Source organism: Lipophrys pholis (assembly GCF_963383615.2).
Source record: "Lipophrys pholis genome assembly, chromosome: 15".
Classification (NCBI taxonomy): Eukaryota; Metazoa; Chordata; class Actinopteri; order Blenniiformes; family Blenniidae; genus Lipophrys; species Lipophrys pholis.
This window is the reverse complement of record NC_137642.1, coordinates 15369457-15390039: the sequence shown is the minus strand read 5'-3', so window position 1 is coordinate 15390039 and position 20583 is coordinate 15369457. Positions and strand designations below refer to the sequence as shown.

At 39.4% G+C, this 20583-nt stretch overlaps 1 protein-coding gene across 1 annotated transcript in view; it reads right to left on the bottom strand.

The window, feature by feature from the left end:
* Positions 1-2715: 2715 nt before the first annotated feature.
* Positions 2716-20583, bottom strand: part of khdrbs2 (KH domain containing, RNA binding, signal transduction associated 2) — a 65719-nt gene continuing 47851 nt past the window's right edge. Inside the window, exons 7-9 of the mRNA XM_080481245.1 lie at positions 6563-6645; positions 5556-5614; positions 2716-3119 (exon numbers count right to left, since the gene is read on the bottom strand). Of these exons, the coding sequence (XP_080337371.1) occupies positions 3028-3119; positions 5556-5614; positions 6563-6645 (234 nt within the window). The 3' untranslated portion in view covers positions 2716-3027. The remainder of the gene's footprint in view (positions 3120-5555; positions 5615-6562; positions 6646-20583) is intronic.

The window sequence follows — 20583 nt, the reverse complement described above, 5'->3', positions numbered from 1 at the left end:
CTAGTTAGAGATGGGAAGGGTGTTTAATTCAGCAGTGCATTTATTCCTGGTTAAAACGGGCAGGTTTACTTTTTTTTTAGTGGAAGTTAGCGTAGGATAATTAAGTTAGTGTTACTATTATTGGGGTTACCTGCTTAGTGTTTAGTCTTCCTTTCAGTCCCTTACTGAGAGTCAGGCTTCAGGTGTACTAATCACAAAAGAGAATTCAAATCGCTAAATGGACGTCAGCTTGGAGGTTTAAAGCACGGACAGTACAGCCTTTTCATGGTTAAATGACAGAAATGCAGACAGAGGTTAGCAGAGACATTGATGAGTTGCAGATAACAGCTGAGGGTTACGTTTTTTTCCCCTTCTTCTTTAACTCAGCAATAAAACACTATCAGACGCTCTTGGAATGCGGAGCATGTTTAAAGTATTGTTATAATAGCATACGAGGGCTGTTCTTACCTCCTTAAACTCCAAATCTTTCTCAGAGTCAATCAGTATCTGTTTAATGAGGTAAAACTTCACAGAATGGATTAAGAAGACAAATTTATTAGTGTCTAAATAAGAAAACGATCAAATATTCAAGGACGATCGAGCAAGGAATATAAATTATTGAGCAAATGATTCATTTACGAAATGTGTTTGGGCTTTCTTTAGTGAAGGAGTTAGCTGTTGGCACAAAGCAGACGTTGGGTTTTCGAGACAAGAAATGTTAACCAACTGCAGAAAAATACCAAAATTTAAAGCTTCAAAGCCGGTGTTTTTAGAGAGTCTTACACACTTGTGTTGAGGTTTATGTTGTTTTTATTTAAATGCTTTATGTACAAATACAGATTACACACAGAACAAAGCACGTGTTAGAAATTACATACTGTACATCACTGACTGCTTTCAACCCGAACGGAAAAAAAAAACCAAAAACAAAACAGTGTTTTGCACGAGTACAAGTCTCACATCATTTTTGTATCCTTTGAAAATCACAATATAATCTGGGGTCCTTCTTTTGTCAGATCACTCAACTCAGCTTCATGTAGCAGTCAGTTATAACGAACGTCCTTTATATTTCAACGTGGCGATCGTAAATGCTTCGCTCATTTAAACACTCGGCGTTCAAGACGTCACCTGGTTTCCATTTGTTGTGTTTAGTGGGGTTAATCAAGTGAGCCTGTGTTTGGGGTGTGGCGTGCGTCTCCATTCGATTGTTATCGTCATTACATTTACATTACACGTTCATTACAGACCAAACAACGACAAACTCACTGCAAAACTTCCTCTGATCTGGAGTTAGTGGAGAAAAGAATAGTTTAACCAGACTGAGCCTGCAGCCACACCAATCACTGAACTGTGGGGAGAGGTTGAAGGTGGAAAAAAGATTTATTATTTTTTTCGATTTCAAGTGAGCTCTCAGCGGCTGTCGCTGGTAAAAGAAAATAAAAACTAATCCTGCCTCTGAACTCATTTTGGTTGACTCGCACAGAGCTAAGTAGGAGTTATAGGCCTTTTTTCAAAATCAGGCAAAGTGGATAACTTATTTAAAAAGAACTTGCAAAGACAAATGTTTCTCCAAAAGGGACTACTTCTGCACACTTCATCTGTTTTTCTTTCTACATTTATGTCTTGTTGTATGTTATAATGACCAGAAACTGTTAGAACATTATGCATTTGGTATTCTCTTGTTTTTCTGTGACTGTGTGGTTTGCGACGCGAGTCTAAAGGAGCTGGGAATGCTGCAAACATGACGCGTGACGTAGAAACCTGTGCATTTCCAGGAACTTTGCACAGACAATCAATGTGACAAATCAAAGTATGACTCTGATTGGTTGATCTAACTTAGAAAGTACGAGTTGTCGTGTACATCTGAGAGGCAGATGAATGGTAATTATAACATCACTATGGCTGCAATCATGTCACAACCATGACGTGACCGTGCATTTTTATAGGTAATTTTTGTTTGATTTATAATCAGGGTCACAAAGAAATAAGCAGACTTTTCATTGTCTATGGACCACAGCTACTGTTAATACAATGTTTCATTGTAAAATTGTTGTAGTAAGCCGGGCATCACCTAAAATGTTTTACTTCTTGTGAGATTATTTGTGTGTGTGTGTGTGTGTGTGTGTGTGTGTGTGTGTGTGTGTGTGTGTGTGTGTGTGTGTGTGTGTGTGTGTGTGTCCTCTTGGAATTAGAAATAGGTCCTTTACTTCCCATGTTTTATTACCCCATCAAAGTGATTCATTTTGCTATAAAATTTTTATGTTGAATTTGACAAGTCAAGAAAATGTGAGCAATTTTATCACGTCACCATTCAGTACATAAGCAGGCGTGTCGTGCGCAGTATGCACTCCTGTAAGTGCAGCGGGACGTCACACCAGACGTTAAAGACTGCGAAACTGATGTGTGCTGTGTAAAACACAGAAGGGTTTCTGTGACGTTACCATGTGATCTCGTTTCTTGAATCTGTATGTAGATAGCGACTGCATTAAAGACAATAAATGGAAACCAATTTGTAACAATCATAGACTTAACTTACAGCAATAAATCTGCGGTTTCACTTATTTATGACGGTGCGCTTCTCCCTTTAGAGACGGATGCGACATCATTTCCTCCTTTTCCCATCCAGTTGCAGGTCTTAATGCTTTTCATGTTGCATCCGACTTTAAAGCGAGTATTGCATTTGTGTTGCTCCAGGTCTTGGATTAATGCAAAAAACCTGAAATAATTTCCATTTTTGAGGGGATACATAGGGAATGAAGCCACGTTTAAGAGCAACCTTAACTCTATATGAACGAGCATGTTAATGTCTCTTTTAATTTCCTTTCAGTGTGTTTCCAAAGAAAAGAAAACGGAGCCAGTAGGAGTAAAAACATCAGGATGTTGCCTTTATACTGGCTATTTTGTTAATTTGAGTCCCTCATGAGGTTGATTATTCAATTTCTGAAGAACACGGACGAAAAAAGTGAATGTTACATCATCTTATGAGAAATTTAAATAAAAAAAATATATAAATAGTTGGGAGTAGGAGGTCACATATCTGGAGCACCTTCAGTATCTGCCATAGGGTTGTTTTCTGTAGCCCCCTCTTGTCAGCCGCAAAACGGGGGCTTTGAGACAGGGTCGGGTTGTCGCCCACTCCTCTGCGAAAATAGTTGAAAACATGTTGCTGGAAAATGCTGCATTCACTGCACTCAGAGACGCCACAAAGTCAAACGGAACACTTACAATGTATGATGCCCTCTCACAATTTTATTTCGCCAAAAGACAAGACAATTTAAGCGAGCAAATTGCATCCCAGTTACGACGGGGGCTTCGCTTCACAGAAAATTAATTTCATAAGTTCTTTGCCCTCTGTTGGACCAATACTGAGCTCTGACTGTCAGCGGCTTCGTCCTTAGAGCCAAATCACATAAAGATGGGCACCTCTGCTGCATGGCACATTGCACTGCTTCCAAATAAGAAAGTGTTTATGAAGCAGAAAATCAAATCATTGCCCCTTTGGTTTTGGTGTGGTCCGACCTCAACACACCAGCGCACAATTCATTGTGCTGAAAATGAATGAGCCTGCAAACCCACTGTGGCATGCAGCTTATCGTCGCTGTCATGTAAAAGCCTTCGCGACTCGACTCCTGGTGAATTTTTGCCTAAATTGTAGCTTCAGACATGAAAGCTTTGCATGTTTTACTTCACGGTTTGTAGAACTATGAAAGAAAAAAAACAAAAAAAAAACCACACTGGTTGGAAGAAATGTGTTTTTTTTTATACTCGGGAGCAGACTTGCGTGCAGAGCCTGTGAGGGCACAAACGCCAAAAGCAAAAACTCTCCAGCTTTACAACAGCCACCGGTTAGTCCCACGAGCCCCCACTGGCACACTGACAGTTTGAGTCAAAAGCAGCTTGTAGCCAGGAAGGTAGGAGGGGTGATGCATGCAAGGAGAGCTCATTGGGTGAGGATGATTAGAAGTGGGCTGGAACCACAAGGTACTTTCTTTGTTTCGCAGCTATGAAACACCACTCAAATATCAGTGGAGCAGCAACACTTTCTTCTTGTCAGAAATAAATTCCAACAAAGTCCAAATCATTTTCTAGACAGGTTAGTTAAGTTTAACACCGTGTCCATGACTGTGACGTATCTTATGGAATCTACCTTGACTTACTAAACTTAGATCCAATGAAGATAGTGGAAATTACATACATCAATATAAACTAAAGGTCAAAACAGACTACCGGAGCAAAGAAATTGGTTCATTTTCTTTAAGTGCTAAGAACAAGAACAAAGTTAAGTTGAACTAAAGACATCTCAATCTTCATGAGAAATTAAAAGGCAAATCTCTGGAGGACATAGAAATGCAGGGTGACTGGAGGTGGTATGGATGCTTTTCCATCTAAACCATGCCGACTTGGGCAAGGCACTTTACCCACATTGATTCGTATGAATGGTGCATGAATGTTTGTGGTGGTCGGAGGCGTAAAATGGCAGCCATGCCTCTGTCAGCATGCCCCAGGGCAGCTGGGGCTACGACGTTACCATCACTGGTGGGACTGGAATGAATGAATAATGGTCTCTGTATGCGCTTTGAGTCCGCGCGAAAAAAGCGCTATATAAATCCAAGCCATTATCATCATTATTATTACTTCTAATTTCTGACCAATCACAAAACGGATGTTTGACACATGAGCCATGTTCACGTGATATTTGAAGGTAAAAAGTGAAAGTTTTCTACCAGTTACTCCTTCATCATCTGAATCAGTGGAGCGCAACTCATTATATAAGGCAGGCACTCAGTGAGCCTATACTGATATACTGATATATGACAAAGAAGGACAGCTAAAGGGCGCTTGAATGTAAATATCAAAATGCTAGAGGTTGCATTATCAGAATCACATCACTAGTTTGTGGCCTTGCATACAAACTATACAGCGTTTTCATGTTTCTGCGTTTCCATGTGTACAAGGATCACTCTCAAGACATTATTGGGTGCATGTGTAACTCTTCTGAAATGATTTAACAGAGAAACTACGAGCAGTTACTGCATTTTCACACAAGCAGGATAAAATGTACTTAGAAGAAGTTGTGGAAAGAATAACTTCGCATCTTTCTCTCATTCCCCGGCCCAAACTCTTTTGTTGTATGACTATAAGTTAATGCTGAGCGCTACCGAGTTTTTGTGATACTGCAATTATCGTCCTTTTCAATTTTGATTCATCTTTCAATCATGTGGATGAAAAAAACATCAGACTAGTTGAAGAATCTTAGTTTTTGAAGCCCAAGGTAACATCTTCATACTAACTGTCTTTTATGAAGAACAGAACTGTTTCGTCGGAGGAGAGACAAAAGATTCCAAAGCAAAAGGGAAGAAAAAAAAATCCTCACATACTGAGGATCTGAAACCCGAGAATGAGGAGCATGGAAAAAGCTTTTTTGTTGTGGAAACAACTCAAATTGTTGTTCAGCTACCAAGCTGCACAATTATCTTTGGACATCAACAAATCAAACCACTGTGGAAACATGCAGTATTTTCAATGCTCACACGAGGAAAATGATATTTGACCTTTACAAAATAAGATGAACTCACCGTAATTGTTGTAGGATTCATCACTGCTTCCGTGTCCATATTCGTAATATTCTGAAATGCTGAACAAGACAAAGCAGAAATGTCACGCAAAGATTTAATTCTCAGTAACACACGTAAACACAGTGCATGTTGGGTTGGGTTGATTCGGTTGGAATGGACAAGTGAAGTAAATCAATGATCAAAGAAACCAACAAAAAAAGTAACGAAAAGAACTAACTAACTTACTAACTAACTAACTAACTAACTAATGAATGAACAAACAAAGAAGTGACTGAACCAAAGAAGTTACAAACTAACAAAATAACTACTTAAAGGATGAATGAAATAAAACACTGAATAAACATAAGAACAAATAAATGAATGAAAAAGAATAAACACGCATACGCACGCACACACACATTATTGACTGTCTTGATCTGTGTCCTGACACTATTCAAGACAGAGCTCTTTAAACAGGGACATAAATACCTATTTTCCCACAACAAAGGCGTTGTACTCATTCTGACTGGGCGCTGCAGTTTCTAGTGCACTTGCTGTGTGGATTGTTTTCTGTTGTCAATGAATCCACATTTGGTCATCCTGTGAGCATTTACAACGTTATCGGGGATTAACTACAGTACCCATGTTGCCCATGCTGCTTACTGATGTGTTTTTAAGAGATGGCGGCACAGGGGTAAACTACATGAGGCTGTGGATACACAGACAGCTTGCTCCTAGGATCAATGTTGGCTTTGGTCTTTTCTCACTGAAATGCACAGAAGTGATGCCCCATAAGGCAGCTGGTCACAGTGGATCTTGCACACACTGTATTGTAACAGTGGACAGATGGCAGCCGAGAAAAGTGTTGAATGCCTGAAAAAGCTTTTTGTTTATCCAACATTTGTGTGTGTGTGTGTGTGTGTGTGTGTGTGTGTGTGTGTGTGTGTGTGTGTGTGTGTGTGTGTGTGTGTGTGTGTGTGTGTGTGTGTGTGTGTGTGTGTGTGTGTGTGTGTGTGTGTAAACATCACCTCTTTGACTGATTGCTGTAGTTATCCTCATAGGCTTCGTAACTCTCGTCATCATATTCCCCACCATATCCATCATCGTAGCCCTGCAAGGCGACACGCAGAGAGCAATAAACCTGACGTGTCTCCTCGTCTCCATACAGCCTAACTGGTTAGGGATGAAAATAAACAACAATCAATACTTTGCTCCATGAGCAAGCGTGTTTAGTAGGTCTGTGGTAGGAGGGGAAAGGGGAAAAAAATTAATGTCCAACAGAGACTATTGATTAAAGTTCGCAGGGGGAACATGTCTCACTATTGGAGCCTAATGGACAACATCTCAGTCTTGGTCTATTATGGATCACCGCTATTGATAAGAAGCCACTCAGGAAACAAGCACAAAGACCAACTAGTAGAAAGAGTCAAGTTCAATAGCAATACAAATGGCTAAGTCTGTGTGCAGCACAAAGTAAAGACTTCCTATAGTCGCAACCTGGAAGTATAGGTAACCACATTAAAAACAAAACAAAAAAAAAACTATTAAAAATCCCACTCCCTGTGGCAGAGCTGTAAAAGTATGTAATGCTTTTACACTTTATTTCCCATAAACACACAGATACACACAGTGTCCTTTCCTCAAGCGAAGGACAGTACATGCTGTTGTGCTATGTGGTAACTGACACTATCAAGCCTGTATTGCACATTTATGACAATATTCATTATAATGTACAATGTCTGTGTGACGCTGTTATGACTGTGGTCGTGTTTGTGTGTCTTTTCTGTGTCCTCTGTGTGCTTCTCCTGATTTGTAAACGATGTAAACAGGTCTGTGCCAACCCGAAGACCCGATTGGCTGGATCCACTTATATACGGTACATGAGGAGGAAAGGATGGCATCGCAGGTGGCAGAGTGGTTCAGAGTGGTTCAGAGTGGCGTAGCCATCCTTCAGTGCTGTCAACCAGCATAGAGAAAACAGTGTGCGCTTTGTTGTGGAGTTGAGCGAGCGGCAACTTTAAGTTAAATTCTTTTGTCTTGGTTATGTTAGACAGGGACGGCAAAGACTTTGTGTTTATTTCGCTCTTTTGTTAGTTAAGTAAGTTGGACCCCTGAGAGAAAAAGATGATTTTGGTTGTTATGTTTGACGGAGCCAACTCCTCAGTTCATTTATTCATTTAGCCCTGATTTGTTTGTCTGTATCACTAAAGCACTTTGTAAATAAATTATCCCTCTACACTTGAGAAACTGTTTTGGTGTTGCAGGTTGGACCATTTCAAAGGATGGCATTTTTGTTTTGCGCTCCAGTAGCTCCTAGGTCGGGGCGTAACAGACGCTCATAAGCTGTCAAGATATCTACTTTTTTCTCATATCACAGTATTAAGTGAGAAAGCAACAAGTCTTAATACAAATATCTGCATTGCACCTCAGACAGCCTGTTAATCCAGTTAGCGAGTGTTTACATCTACTACGGAATCCTGTCGGCTTATTTATGCAGCGAAAATGCTCCTGAATCAAATTTAAATTAAACATTGTAACTCAGTTAGAGGGATGAACCACATAAGAATCGGTTAACAGGCATTTATTATTAAATCCTGTAATATGAACTGGGATAATACTGGGATATTATGTGAATTGAGATATGAAAAATGAATGGGTTATATATTCCTCTTTATACCCTTCTCTCGTTTCGTTCTAGTGCTTTGTCATATCATGTCATCAATCATTTGGTGTTTGCACGATATCAGGATAATTGGGTCTCTCCAATGTGTTACCCACCTGAAGTTTACTCAAACTTTTCATCTTTTTTTTTTATTGCCACTGGAGCTCCATGCCTTTACAGTTTCTATTGATTTACACCTAAAGTCTTCTAAAGCAGGAACAATTTTGTTTTTACTGTCGAGCTGCCAAAAAGTCAGATCAGAGAGGAGAAGTGTTGCTCAAAATGATGATGTGCTCATTAGAGGAGCTTTTAATTATGAGTGAGCACTTGGAGCAATAAAGTTTTATGAGCTGAGGTGAGAGCTAAGTCACTATTTTCCCTGGGTTTTGCCTTTCAGACAACATTTAGTTGAATATCAATCAAAAACAGAGCACCATTCCCTCAAGTGTGGAACATATTGTATCCGGGGCTTCATTCACAACCATCAGAAAAGTTCAGATTTACACAAACAAACTTGGAGGAAGCTTGTGCAGGCCTGTGTGAAAAACATGACCCATGTGTGCACACATTTTGGATGAAAACTCGGAACACAGATGGGAAAGTGGTGAACGGAAGCCAGATCTTACAATGATCGCTCTCATGGGGTTATTTCCACTGCAAACAAATAATCCCAAAATAAGATAAGCCAAAATGTTCAGAAAGAAAACAAGCAGTGTTAAGTTCTCTTTGGGTATAGAAGGCAACATATCTTCCTTCACTGTCTCTTTTTATAAAAAAAAAATATATAAAGGTCAATGCTTAACCAGTTTAGTTGTACGATTCAAGATGGAATATAGTTTGTAAGAGACACATCCTTAATAGACAATGTTTGAATGTACTATGCTGCCTGACGGCTGCCTGACGGTGGGTAAAATACCAGTGACAAGGTCAGGATGCATCAAGTGACAGATTCTGTAAAGTCTGGAAATCCTAATTAACTCCAGTCATCAAAATGCATTTTAGTTCTCAATAGAACAGAAACGGACATGGATGTCTTTAATGTTTTCATGCAGAGTATAAGCTTTTTTTAATAATCTTTTTGACAGAAAAAAATCCTCAATGAACAAACTGCCAGAGGAAAACCAGACACACACATACCCACACACACACACACACACACACACACACACGCACGCACGCACACACTCTTCATTCACCCACACTCATCATCAAACTGGAAGAAATGAGAGAGACACCTTTTTTCTTTTTTTTTATTAACTCTGCAAATTACGTTGGTATAAATAGCTATTCAGCGGATAACCACTTGACTTCACAGAAGAGGAAAATCAGGTAAAATGTGAAAAATATACAACCACTTTTCCCGTATTTCTTAAATGATGAGCCTCTTGTTTAGGTTTGAAAACTCTGAGGCTCAGGGTCATTCCTTTTTGCCAGTGTGTTTATTTATTTATTTTTTGTTTTGTTAAAATTCTTTTTAAGAAATCAGCATAAAAACAGCAATAAATCGAGATTAAAACAAGTAATTATTCAATTAAAGTACACGTTTGTGAACTGACTTGATGGTAAGTGAAAAAAGACACTAAATGTTTTTGATACCTGCAAAACACATTTGATCAGACTTTCTTCCCCCCCACACTTTGAAAATCCTTTAAATTAATCACTAGTCATGATAGATCTGCAGTGGTCATTGTTCAAGTCAAGTCAACTGTGATTCATAGAAGCATGAGGAATATTCTTGATCACTCACCAGCGACCTTATTGAATACTCTTATATACTTCAATATAATAGATTCAATATGATCCACTACAGTAGCTCTGTGACAAACTCATCCTTTACTAAGGACTAGAATTCTGGTTCACATAATATTAGTTTGATTTAATCTACTTTTACTGTACACGGCATCTTTAAACACCCTTACAAACTGCTGAAACTGCATAGAATAGAATAGAATAGAATAGAATAGAATAGAATAGAATAGAATAGAAATAGTTTACTAACCCCAGAGGGAAATTCTCTGCAGTGTTGCTCCACACAAAATAGAACACACAGACTAAAAACGATTAAAAAGAACTGAGAAAAACAATAGACAAAGTGACTAAATTGGCAAAAAGATAATAATAAAATAATAAAATAATGATATTAAAAATAATAAGAAAAAAATTCAGCTCAAACTCTCTGATGAACATTGTACAGGCAACCTCTATATTAGACTGGATCACCTACAATTGTTGAAGCAGAAGTACTGAAGAGGCCGGTGAGTGCATATAAATACAAACAGCATCTTTTATCCTTGAATTTGGACGTGCTGGTTAAAAAATGAATGATTTCATTGGGTCTTCTCCACTTCTTAAATCAAAGCTACACCTTTAAACTGGACTGATGTGTCTGAAGAAAATACTCCACATAATATTCCTTCAGATGCTTTATTCATGGCTGCAGAGTTAATCAGTCTCAGCAGACCAAAGGTTCATGTAAACAGCCTAACCTGAGCTGGAGGGAGGCCAGAGTGTGCACACAATGTACACTTAGCTATTGTCTCTCCTTGTAATTGTTGGATCTTGCTCATTTAAAGTGATTTAGTGGAGTTTAAAGTGCTCATGTTTCCTCTTCATCATGATCTAATCTCCTCTAATCCTTTCCAAGCTTGCTATTTCAGAATCCAGCTCTCCTGTGACGCTCACAGGTCTTCGGAGCCTTTCAGAGAGCGAACTCATTTGAAACCGTCAGAATAAAAATGTGTTCACGGCTTCATTGATGCAGGTTTATGGGAGACGCGCTCAGCAGTGGGGCATTATTCCTTCATGTCTGCCCGCCACAATAGAGTAATGACATCTAGCATTAGGTGTAGCTGCTGTTGGTAATGCATTATGACACACAAGCAGAGACGTCGGTGTGAAGGACATCAAGTGCAGCAACACAAAAGAAATTACATTTAAGGCACTTGTACTCACTTTCCCTCTCCTGTCAAGTCAGGCAGATTCCAAGTGCTCTGGATCCTGTGTGGCTTTATTTATGCGAACATGAATTTGACTAAATTAAAGTTAGGGATTATGTCAGGGATTAAGTTGTTCCGGGGGATCCTATACGTCTCTTTTTCTTGCCTGAGCATCTCCCCACAAAGGCAGAATCACAGACCTGCATATCTCTCCCAATTAACCATTTTGGTGAGCAAACCCATAAAAGAAAAACCCTGCTCTAAGCCGGACCGCGGCTATAAAGTAATCAGTGGATTACATTTCAGTCCGAAGTATTTGAAATAAACCTTTGGTTGCTATTTCTATCTGGACTCATGCAAAACGTGCCGTGTATTTATTTAAGGGATTAAAATATTTGTGCAAAATGATGTTCTTAGTGCTGAGCAATGCAAGAAAAGAAAAGATAGAGAATTCATTTGAACTCATCACAGCTCAGTTTACTGTTTGTTTATATGCTCGGCTCAACATGAGAAAGGTTTAGACAAAGTTATCTCTGAGTCAGGCTGCTCTTGATATTTCCAAACGCAGCGGTCGTCTGGTTTACACTGTAAATGAGGTTTCTAAAGAAATAATACAGCCAATTTATTCATTTCCTTGATGATCCCTTTCAGGAACACGTTTTGATGGCGTCGCGTTTGAAAGCAATTCTCATTATTCCGAGTTAAGACTCGGCGGTTTGGACCTGGAACGTTTAACATTTCTGAGGAAACTACCTTTACAGTCATTCCTGCAGTTGGTGTCTGTTAAAACGCCACGCAACCAACTGTTGTTTCGTTAAGTGAAATGACTAACACATTAACTGAAGGATCTTTTTTTTTTTTTTCTCCTCAATTCCAGTTAAGTGCGAGCAAGCGCCATCGTGATATCATGCATTATTAAAACTGGTTGGATCAGGTCAAACATTTATTTTCTTATGAAGCATGAAGCGGGGGTTCAGTGATGAAGATCTGCGCGTGCAGCTTCTGTCCCAGCAGTGTTTAAAAGGTTCTGTATTTTCCTGCGGCTCTGTCCTCCAGGTCACTCCCACTTTTACACAATGTCGGAATCATCTGACCTTCAATTTTCTTGTCACTACTTTCTTTCTGCTTGGGTATAAACAGTATACGCAGTTCTTGTCCCGTGTTCTCAACCTCAGATGTGCAACCCACTCCGACACCTCAACAGACCGGCTATCCAAATAAGTTCATTCATCATTCAACACTCTACCCCCCTACCCCGGACCTCTCGACTCCGAGGATCCCATCGCCACCACCATCACGAGAGACCTATCTTCTTTTAACTCCGATAACTCTTTATGTGATAGGTTCTCTTTCTTCACTTGATTCCTCATTATTTAGATACAAGCAATAACTATGTATTTATATTATACATAATCTATCAGTGTCACAGACTTGATTGCTCGGTGCCTCAAAGCTTAAAGAAAACATAACATCCGCCCCTCTCTGACTTATCTCTTTGGTGACCCCTTGTGTGTGTGTTTCTTGCACACCACATTAATTGTGGTTCGACAAGTTACCTCGTGTAAACAGTCCAGCTTCTAATTAATGAGGCTTGAGTCCTCTAGTTTGACACTCATCTGTAAAAACAATTAACACTGGTCCCTTTAAACAAGGCAGAGGACATAAATCAAATGTTAACACAGGAGTGGAGAGTCCTCGCTCAGTGTAATTAGGACAGCGAGAACCTAAAGGCCCTTAGTACTGTGCTTCATTATCAATTGACAACCTGTATGTCCCCTGACAGTGACTGATCTTCATAGGGAGCTGCCTGTGAATGCCTCTCCACGCCACCAAATGGGGAAGGAAAATGAGATTTGCAGCCTTTTGTCTCAGTGAATAGATGCAGCACTTCACTACACTGCTGCTCCCTTACCTGTGTAAATTGAATCAGCACGCACGAATTGCTGTTGATTATGCACACAGAGAATTAGTTTACTTTTTTTTACTTTTTACAAAAATGATGTCCTTGTTTGATTTGATAAAAGATTATCACATTAAATATGTATGTTGAGATCCTTCCTTGATACCTTGAGTGACCTTAGGCGAGATGTTTGGCTTCGGGGCAGCTGAAAGTGAATTAAAAGTGTGACACGTATTTGAATGTTTGCAGTCGATGGAGCGGTGTTTGTCTTCAGTCTCTGCAGGTGCAGTGACTGAGGCTGATGCCGAGGCTCTTATGCATTCTACCTGAGTTTGTCCTTCTATTAAATAATCAAGTGTAAGTGTGTGTCATACATCTGCTTTAATAAACAGGAGAGTTCTGCATGAATAATTGCTACGATTAATGTAACAGATGTGGACTCAGCAGTGATTCTCAACCTATTGTCACAAAGCAATTACAGCAGATATGCAACCCAGCCTGAACGGTGGCCGCAGAAACTCTCGCCTTCAAGAAATCTACAGAACCTCACGAATCTCACACATCTTTTATGTACATGAAATGGATGATATGGGGGAAATTTTCCTCCCCATTTCAAAAGGGTGTCCTTTTGCTTTTTCCACACTAGATAGATTAAGAGTTTTTTTTTTTTTTTTTTTTCTTCAAAGCCTCCCAAAGCTCTGTGTTTAATCACATTATGGCATTTTCCCGCACAGCCTCAGTATGGTTGCAGGGCTCAGGTTTAAGAAACCGAGCTGTGCGTTTCAATTTTTACCAGCAATTTGTACAATTCATGGTCTGCTGTCAGGGACAGAAAGCTGTATCACTCTCAGATTCCTCTCGTCTATCATCAGCCCTCCTGACATTGAAAGATAAGATTTGATACAGATGGGATTTGATCTTCAACATTAAACTGAGGTCGTGGTCCTAGTCTATGCTGAATTCCATCAATCACACTTTTAATCTCCCCCTGCTCTCTCTGTGCACATTTCACATGAAGAAACTTGCAGTGAAATGTCTCACTTGCGATCTTTCAAGGGTGATTTTACTATTGGTCCAGTAATAAAAAGACAGCTTTCAGCACTTCAGCTGCAACTTCCTGTTTTAACTCCGTAACTTGAAACAGCAACAATGAATACCGTATTAATGAAGAATTAGGAGGTAACACATTAAATATACCTCTATAAGAGAATACAACACATTTACATATTGTCATTTTGCCACATTAGCTCAAAGACGGATGAGCAATTGCAGAACATTTAAGGATAAGCTTAATTCCCCTCCGTGTCGTATTATGTACAGTGGTAACTATAAAATATGTGCAATGTGCAAAGTACATTTCTGTTATGACTGTAAAACAATTAATGATACAATTTAAGACAGAAGACAGTGGCTAGTTGCTGAAATTGCAGATACCTTATCGCTGAGAAACACTCATTCACTGGATAACAGATCTGCATTTTAAGCAGTTTTTACATTATTGTGAAGATGGGGGATTCATTTTGCCGCAGCTTAATGCAGTCAGTGGCTGATTGACGAGTTCATTTAAGGAATGAATATGACAAACAACTGTCAAACACTAAGACAAAGCAACCCCATTGTTCACTCTTTGCAGTTTTGTTTTTCTTATCCTGACTTTAGCAAACGTATGAACTTTAACTATAAAAACAAAAACCAAAAACACAGGACGAAAAACCCATCAATCTTCTGCTGATGTAGGGAGTATTTGTTAGTGGTGACGATGCACCATGAATGATTTTAATAATTAAATCGTCCTAGAAAATAAGTAAAGTACACTTGAGGTAAAAGATCGGACTTTGTTGGGAAGTTTTCATCCTGATCAAATGATTCTGTGAGGATTAATCTTTACTGAAGGGCTTTTTATTTGATCTAAAGTCAGACTAAAAGCCCACCTGGAGGCTCCAAACTGGAGATGATCGAGATGCTGTCAAGTCTAAAAATATGCATAAGTATACCCCAAGGACAAAGCTGTTTTAATATATTTGACTCATCAAACATTTCAACCTCTTTTAAACTGTGCTTATTAGTAAAGGCTTAACAAATGACATTGACGGTATAGTCTTGGAGGCTGGAGTGAGTACCAGTTAATATCAGGCCGAAGGCAAAGAACTATACAGACAACTTAGAAGTCCACAATAATATGGAGCTATGAACAAGACCTGCATTCAAGATCAGAGTCACCAAACACTTGGCGAACATATTTGGGGTTTGTTGGATCACCCTGAGAAAACCCAAACCTGGAAGTCATGCAAACTCTGCAAAGAGAACCCGTGTCTTACAACTCTGAGGCTCTACACACTGTACCACCTTCACATTTTGATGATTCCATCAATGAGAACACAAAAGAGTTTTTTTTTGGGGGGGGGGGGGGGGGAAATGAAAGTACAGTATTAAACTTTAAAATCCTTTAGATTTTCATTTGATGTTCCAGATTAGGTGTAAATGTTTAGACGCTGCCTTATCTAAATCTTTGACATTTGAAGTCTGGTGGCATCTTTGCTATTGAAATACGGAATGACTTATGCAAAGACCTAAAGAGCTCTCCGAGGTCTTTTAGAGAAAGGTTGCAGTAATCTTTGAGGCTGGTATGGGATTCAAAAAAAGATCTTCAAATTATTAAAAAAAATCTTTTTCAAAGGAAAACGATTTGGAAGTGGGGACGAGCAAAGTCTGATGGAAAAGAAAACCTACATTTGAACACTCTTTCATGAAAGGCAAGAAAACCCTTTTTCCATTTCAAGAAATAGGGGTAAAGTATTATTGTTTTTATGCATAAGCTGTGAACCTATACTAACTATACTTAAGTGTCTATGTTATATAGTATGACCTCCCCACCTTCATGCTAAAAAAAAAATCCATCCAAGTCAAAGCACTGTTATCCACTTCTGAATCGTTGCCATTCTTTAAGAGGTACCATAATGGTCGCTGTCACTGTATTAGTTTTACTACGCTGACAGCATGACAGAGTCCATTTATCACTATAGTCTCCGGAGGACCCTTGCGTTACATGATGACCTGCAGCACGGCAGAAAGACACCAAATGTTTTATGGGAACTTCACCTCAAATGGGAGCAAAAACAACATTCTGCCACTCATTCAGTAAACACAATGCCTGCAAACTACAGGATGCACACACACCTACGTACGTATACACTGGTTATGAATAAGCAATCTCATGCAAATTGGGCTTTGGGCAGAAGATGTGCAGGGATATTAATTCTTTGTTGTGTCGACTTTGCATAAAGGAAAACAGGAAATGCATATAAAATGACACTGTTGATGTATCCGTAATTTATTCAAGTGAACAATAGATAACTTTAGATTTTATTTGCTAAATGTATATACTGCAATAAAAAAGGTTTGCCTTCAGAATAATATGAGGTAGATGGGAAAATAATTGAAATTCATATAATGGGCAGATTGAGCAGTGGAGATAATGACTTGTATAAAGAGATAATGCACAGGAAAAATGTAGAGTTTGTTAAGATTAGTCATTTCACCAACAACTGAACAGCCTGTCACACACTAACGTACATGTAGGGCCCGATTTACCAAGATTTTAAATACAAACAGATTTGCATGTCATCACCTGAGCATAATAACCGACTGATTGGCAAAAACAACACTCACGCTGCATAAAGGTTGCCCCACATCATGTAGTAAATGTTACTTAAATGCCAGATTTCCTGTATTTTCCAAACAAAAGGTATTGTCGGCATCCAGTCCATGATTTTTGTTGATGCTTGTAGTTGCTACAGCGAGTCTCTGAAGGTTTTTCATAGCCAATGTTGTGAGAAAAACAAGAAGGACAACAAAAAAGACAATTTCTTCTCAAATAAAACTGGTGGTAGGCCAACTGAGGAAATGCCACGCTGCACAATAACCGCAGCCAACCTTGTTAAAGGATGAGCTGATGTGTGCCTTCAACAATTTTGACTTTGCATGTGTGTTTAGAAATCAGAAAGCTTTAGAAATAACACCCATCCATCCATCCATGCATCCATCCATGCATCCATCCATGCACCCATCCATGCATCCATCCATCCATCCATCTATCCATCCAGCTGACACTGTGAGAAAAATACCCAAAGCTGCATTTTCTTGGGTCACGCTAACTACTGCACCATTCTGCAGCTTTACTCTGAGAATGCAGACACATCTTTTTGTAGAATTTTTTTGTTCCCTCATGCTGAATTAAAAACAACACAAACAGACTGAAGCCAGATGAGCACCTTCACGAGTCAGAATATGTGACTTTCCGGAAAAGCACAGGGACAGATTAGACACTTATGTACAGCAAAGGCAGAGGGACAACAGTAATTAAGCTTTACTAAGCCTTCATGCAGCTGGAGTCAACATGACTTTAATATCAAGAAACACCAAAGTCCTCTGTAAGCTCTGCAAACATCTTGTTACATCATTTCTCAGGATCTACAGGTGATGTGAAGACAATGTTTATAAACGTTAAGAAGGTTATTAACGCGAGTAATGTTTTCCGTAAAACAATCTGGCCGGAAAATGTGATTTTGTAGATGGAACAGAGCATTCAAAAGTAAGACCTTATTGTACTGTAGCGTATGAGCAACTGAAACTAAGTTTAGTGTACTTGCATATGAGTCCTTGACCAGTGAGCTAGTCTGGGTAAGAAAACCAACTAACCAACCAACAAACAAACGCCGGCTCCACAGACAACCTTTTGCATGCTTGTGTATTTCATTATTATGTTTCCATAAATTGTACATTGCAGAATTCTTGTCGAAGAATAATAGCAAGCAGTGAAGCATTTTATTTACTCACTGAATGAAAAAAATAAAATAAAATCTAACAAACATGAACTATTGCAGAAAATGTTCTGTAGGAGATTTGGAAACTGCAAGCGTGCTGCTACTTCAGATCTGTAGGTTTTGTCCTCGTGTGGTATTTCAGGCACTCGGGTGTAACTCAGCATGGCATAAAGCATGTTTTGTCCTGGGCACCATTTTCAGCTGTGTCTTTTTCAGAGCTCTGGTGCAGTCTCTCGCAATACGGAACTCCGGGGTCATTGTCCCCAACGATTTAGACGTTCTCCCCTATTCAAATAAACATTATCCATTTATTTGTCATTTAAGTGTTCATCACAATGAAGGAAGATCTCACCCGGACAACAGGTCTGCCACTGAGTGGAGATCAGTGGGTCCGAATTCTTTAGTTTATGACTACACTGGCAGCTCTTGCAGGTAAAAGCAATTCACAGTTGGTTAGCGACTCTCTGGGATTTGTTGACTATATAAAAAAAAGATCTCTCTGCTGCATCATTGCACAGGAACAATCAAAGAGGAACTACAAGAACAGTGGACCGTAAACGATACAGCAAGGTGAGATTTGTGGTGGAAAGATAAAGATGGAACACATTGCATTCATAAATTATAAAGCAAACAATGACACATGATCACCACCAGCTTCCCCATGCTTTCAATTCAAGTTTTCAATCAATACCACCCCCGATTAGGTGCGATCATGGATATTCTCACAGTATCTCTTTTAAGAGACAGACTGACAGTTTGACAGAGTCCATCAATCAACGGTCTCTGGAGAAATTACACGATACTCACACAGATGCGCTATATTTTCCTGAAGACATACAGGTTGTAACAACAAAATCGCTTTTGCGGCTGCTGGTCTGTTATTGTGTTTCGGTAAATTGTACATTGTGGGATTCATGTACAAGAATAATAGCAAATAGTACAGCATCTTGTTTACTCAGTGAATGAAGAAAAAAAAAAAAAAAAAAGGAAAAAAAATCAAACACGGACCTTTGTATAAAGAGGTCTCGCTACAATCTGGGAACATGCTTAAAAGAAAATTGTGTAAAGTAGTAGGAAAAAATAGCAAAGTGAGATATGAGGGAAGAAAATGTTCAGGACAAACTCATCTTTCCATAATCCCCTAGTCTCTGTGCTCCCACCCTTCTTTCCAACCTCCAATTACAAAGAGAAGAAATGCCTCGCTTTTTCACTCCTAAGAAATACACAGGCTCTACATCAGAACTCAATTTGGTTTGGTAATGAGACTGCGCTTGTGCATTTCCCCATGCAGACAGCCCAATCTTCAATTGCCTGCACACATGGGGGCTTTTCTTAGCAGGAAGGCTCTGAGGAAATAGACTGGTAAAAGTGTTGCCTTTTTTCATTTCGCTGAAACTTGGAACCTTGTGTAGTTCCTTTTTCTTTTTTTTATATGACCTTGAGGAGATCTGAGGACAAACCTTGTTTTAACTAGGGCCTTGAATATCTTTTGATATGGATCCAAACATTATTTTAAGTGAAATGAAAGATTTTACAGATGACTGGTCAAGACACTTAACTGCATCTCTTAGTGAAATATTCCTTCTCTGCATATTAATGCTGCTACTTCTTGATACAAAGCTTTACCATTAAATGGGTTTTTGCCCATTTCTGGCCCAAAAAAAAAAGCATTTCTTATTTTAAATTAACTTTGAAAATAAAGTCAACACAGTTCACAAACATTTACAGTGGGGCAAAAAAGTATTTAGTCAGCCACCGATTGTGCAAGTTCTCCCACTTAAAATGATGACAGAGGTCTGTAATTTTCATCATAGGTACACTTCAACTGTGAGAGACAGAATGTGAAAAAAAAATCCAGGAATTCACATTGTAGGATTTTTAAGGAATTTATTCGTAAATTATGGTGGAAAATAAGTATTTGGTCAATAACAAAAATTCAACTCAATACTTTGTAATATAACCTTTGTTGGCAATAACAGAGGTCAAACGATTACTATAGGTCTTTACCAGGTTTGCACACACAGTAGCTGGTATTTTGGCCCATTCCTCCATGCAGATCTTCTCGAGAGCAGTGATGTTTTGGGGCTGTCGCCAAGCAACACGGACTTTCAACTCCCTCCACAGATTTGCTATGGGGTTGAGGTCTGGAGACTGGCTAGGCCACTCCAGGACTTTCAAATGCTTCTTCCGGAGCCACTCCTTGGTTGCCCGGCGGTGTGTTTGGGATCATTGTCATGCTGGAAGACCCAGCCACGTTTCATCTTCAATGTTCTCACTGATGGAAGGAGGTTTTGGCTCAAAATCTCACGATACATGGCCCCATTCATTCTTTCCTTAACACGGATCAGTCGTCCTGTCCCCTTAGCAGAAAAACAGCCCCAAAGCATGATGTTTCCACCCCCATGCTTCACAGTAGGTATGGTGTTCTTGGGATGCAACTCAGTATTCTTCTTCCTCCAAACACGACGAGTTGTGTTTATACCAAAAAGTTCTATTTTGGTTTCATCTGACCACATGACATTCTCCCAATCCTCTGCTGGATCATCCATGTGCTCTCTGGCAAACTTCAGACGGGCCTGGACATGCACTGGCTTAAGCAGGGGGACACGTCTGGCACTGCAGGATTTTGTTTCTTATCGGCGTAGTGTGTTACTGATGGTAACCTTTGTTACTTTGGTCCCAGCTCTCTGCAGGTCCTTCACCAGGTCCCCCCGTGTGGTTCTCATGA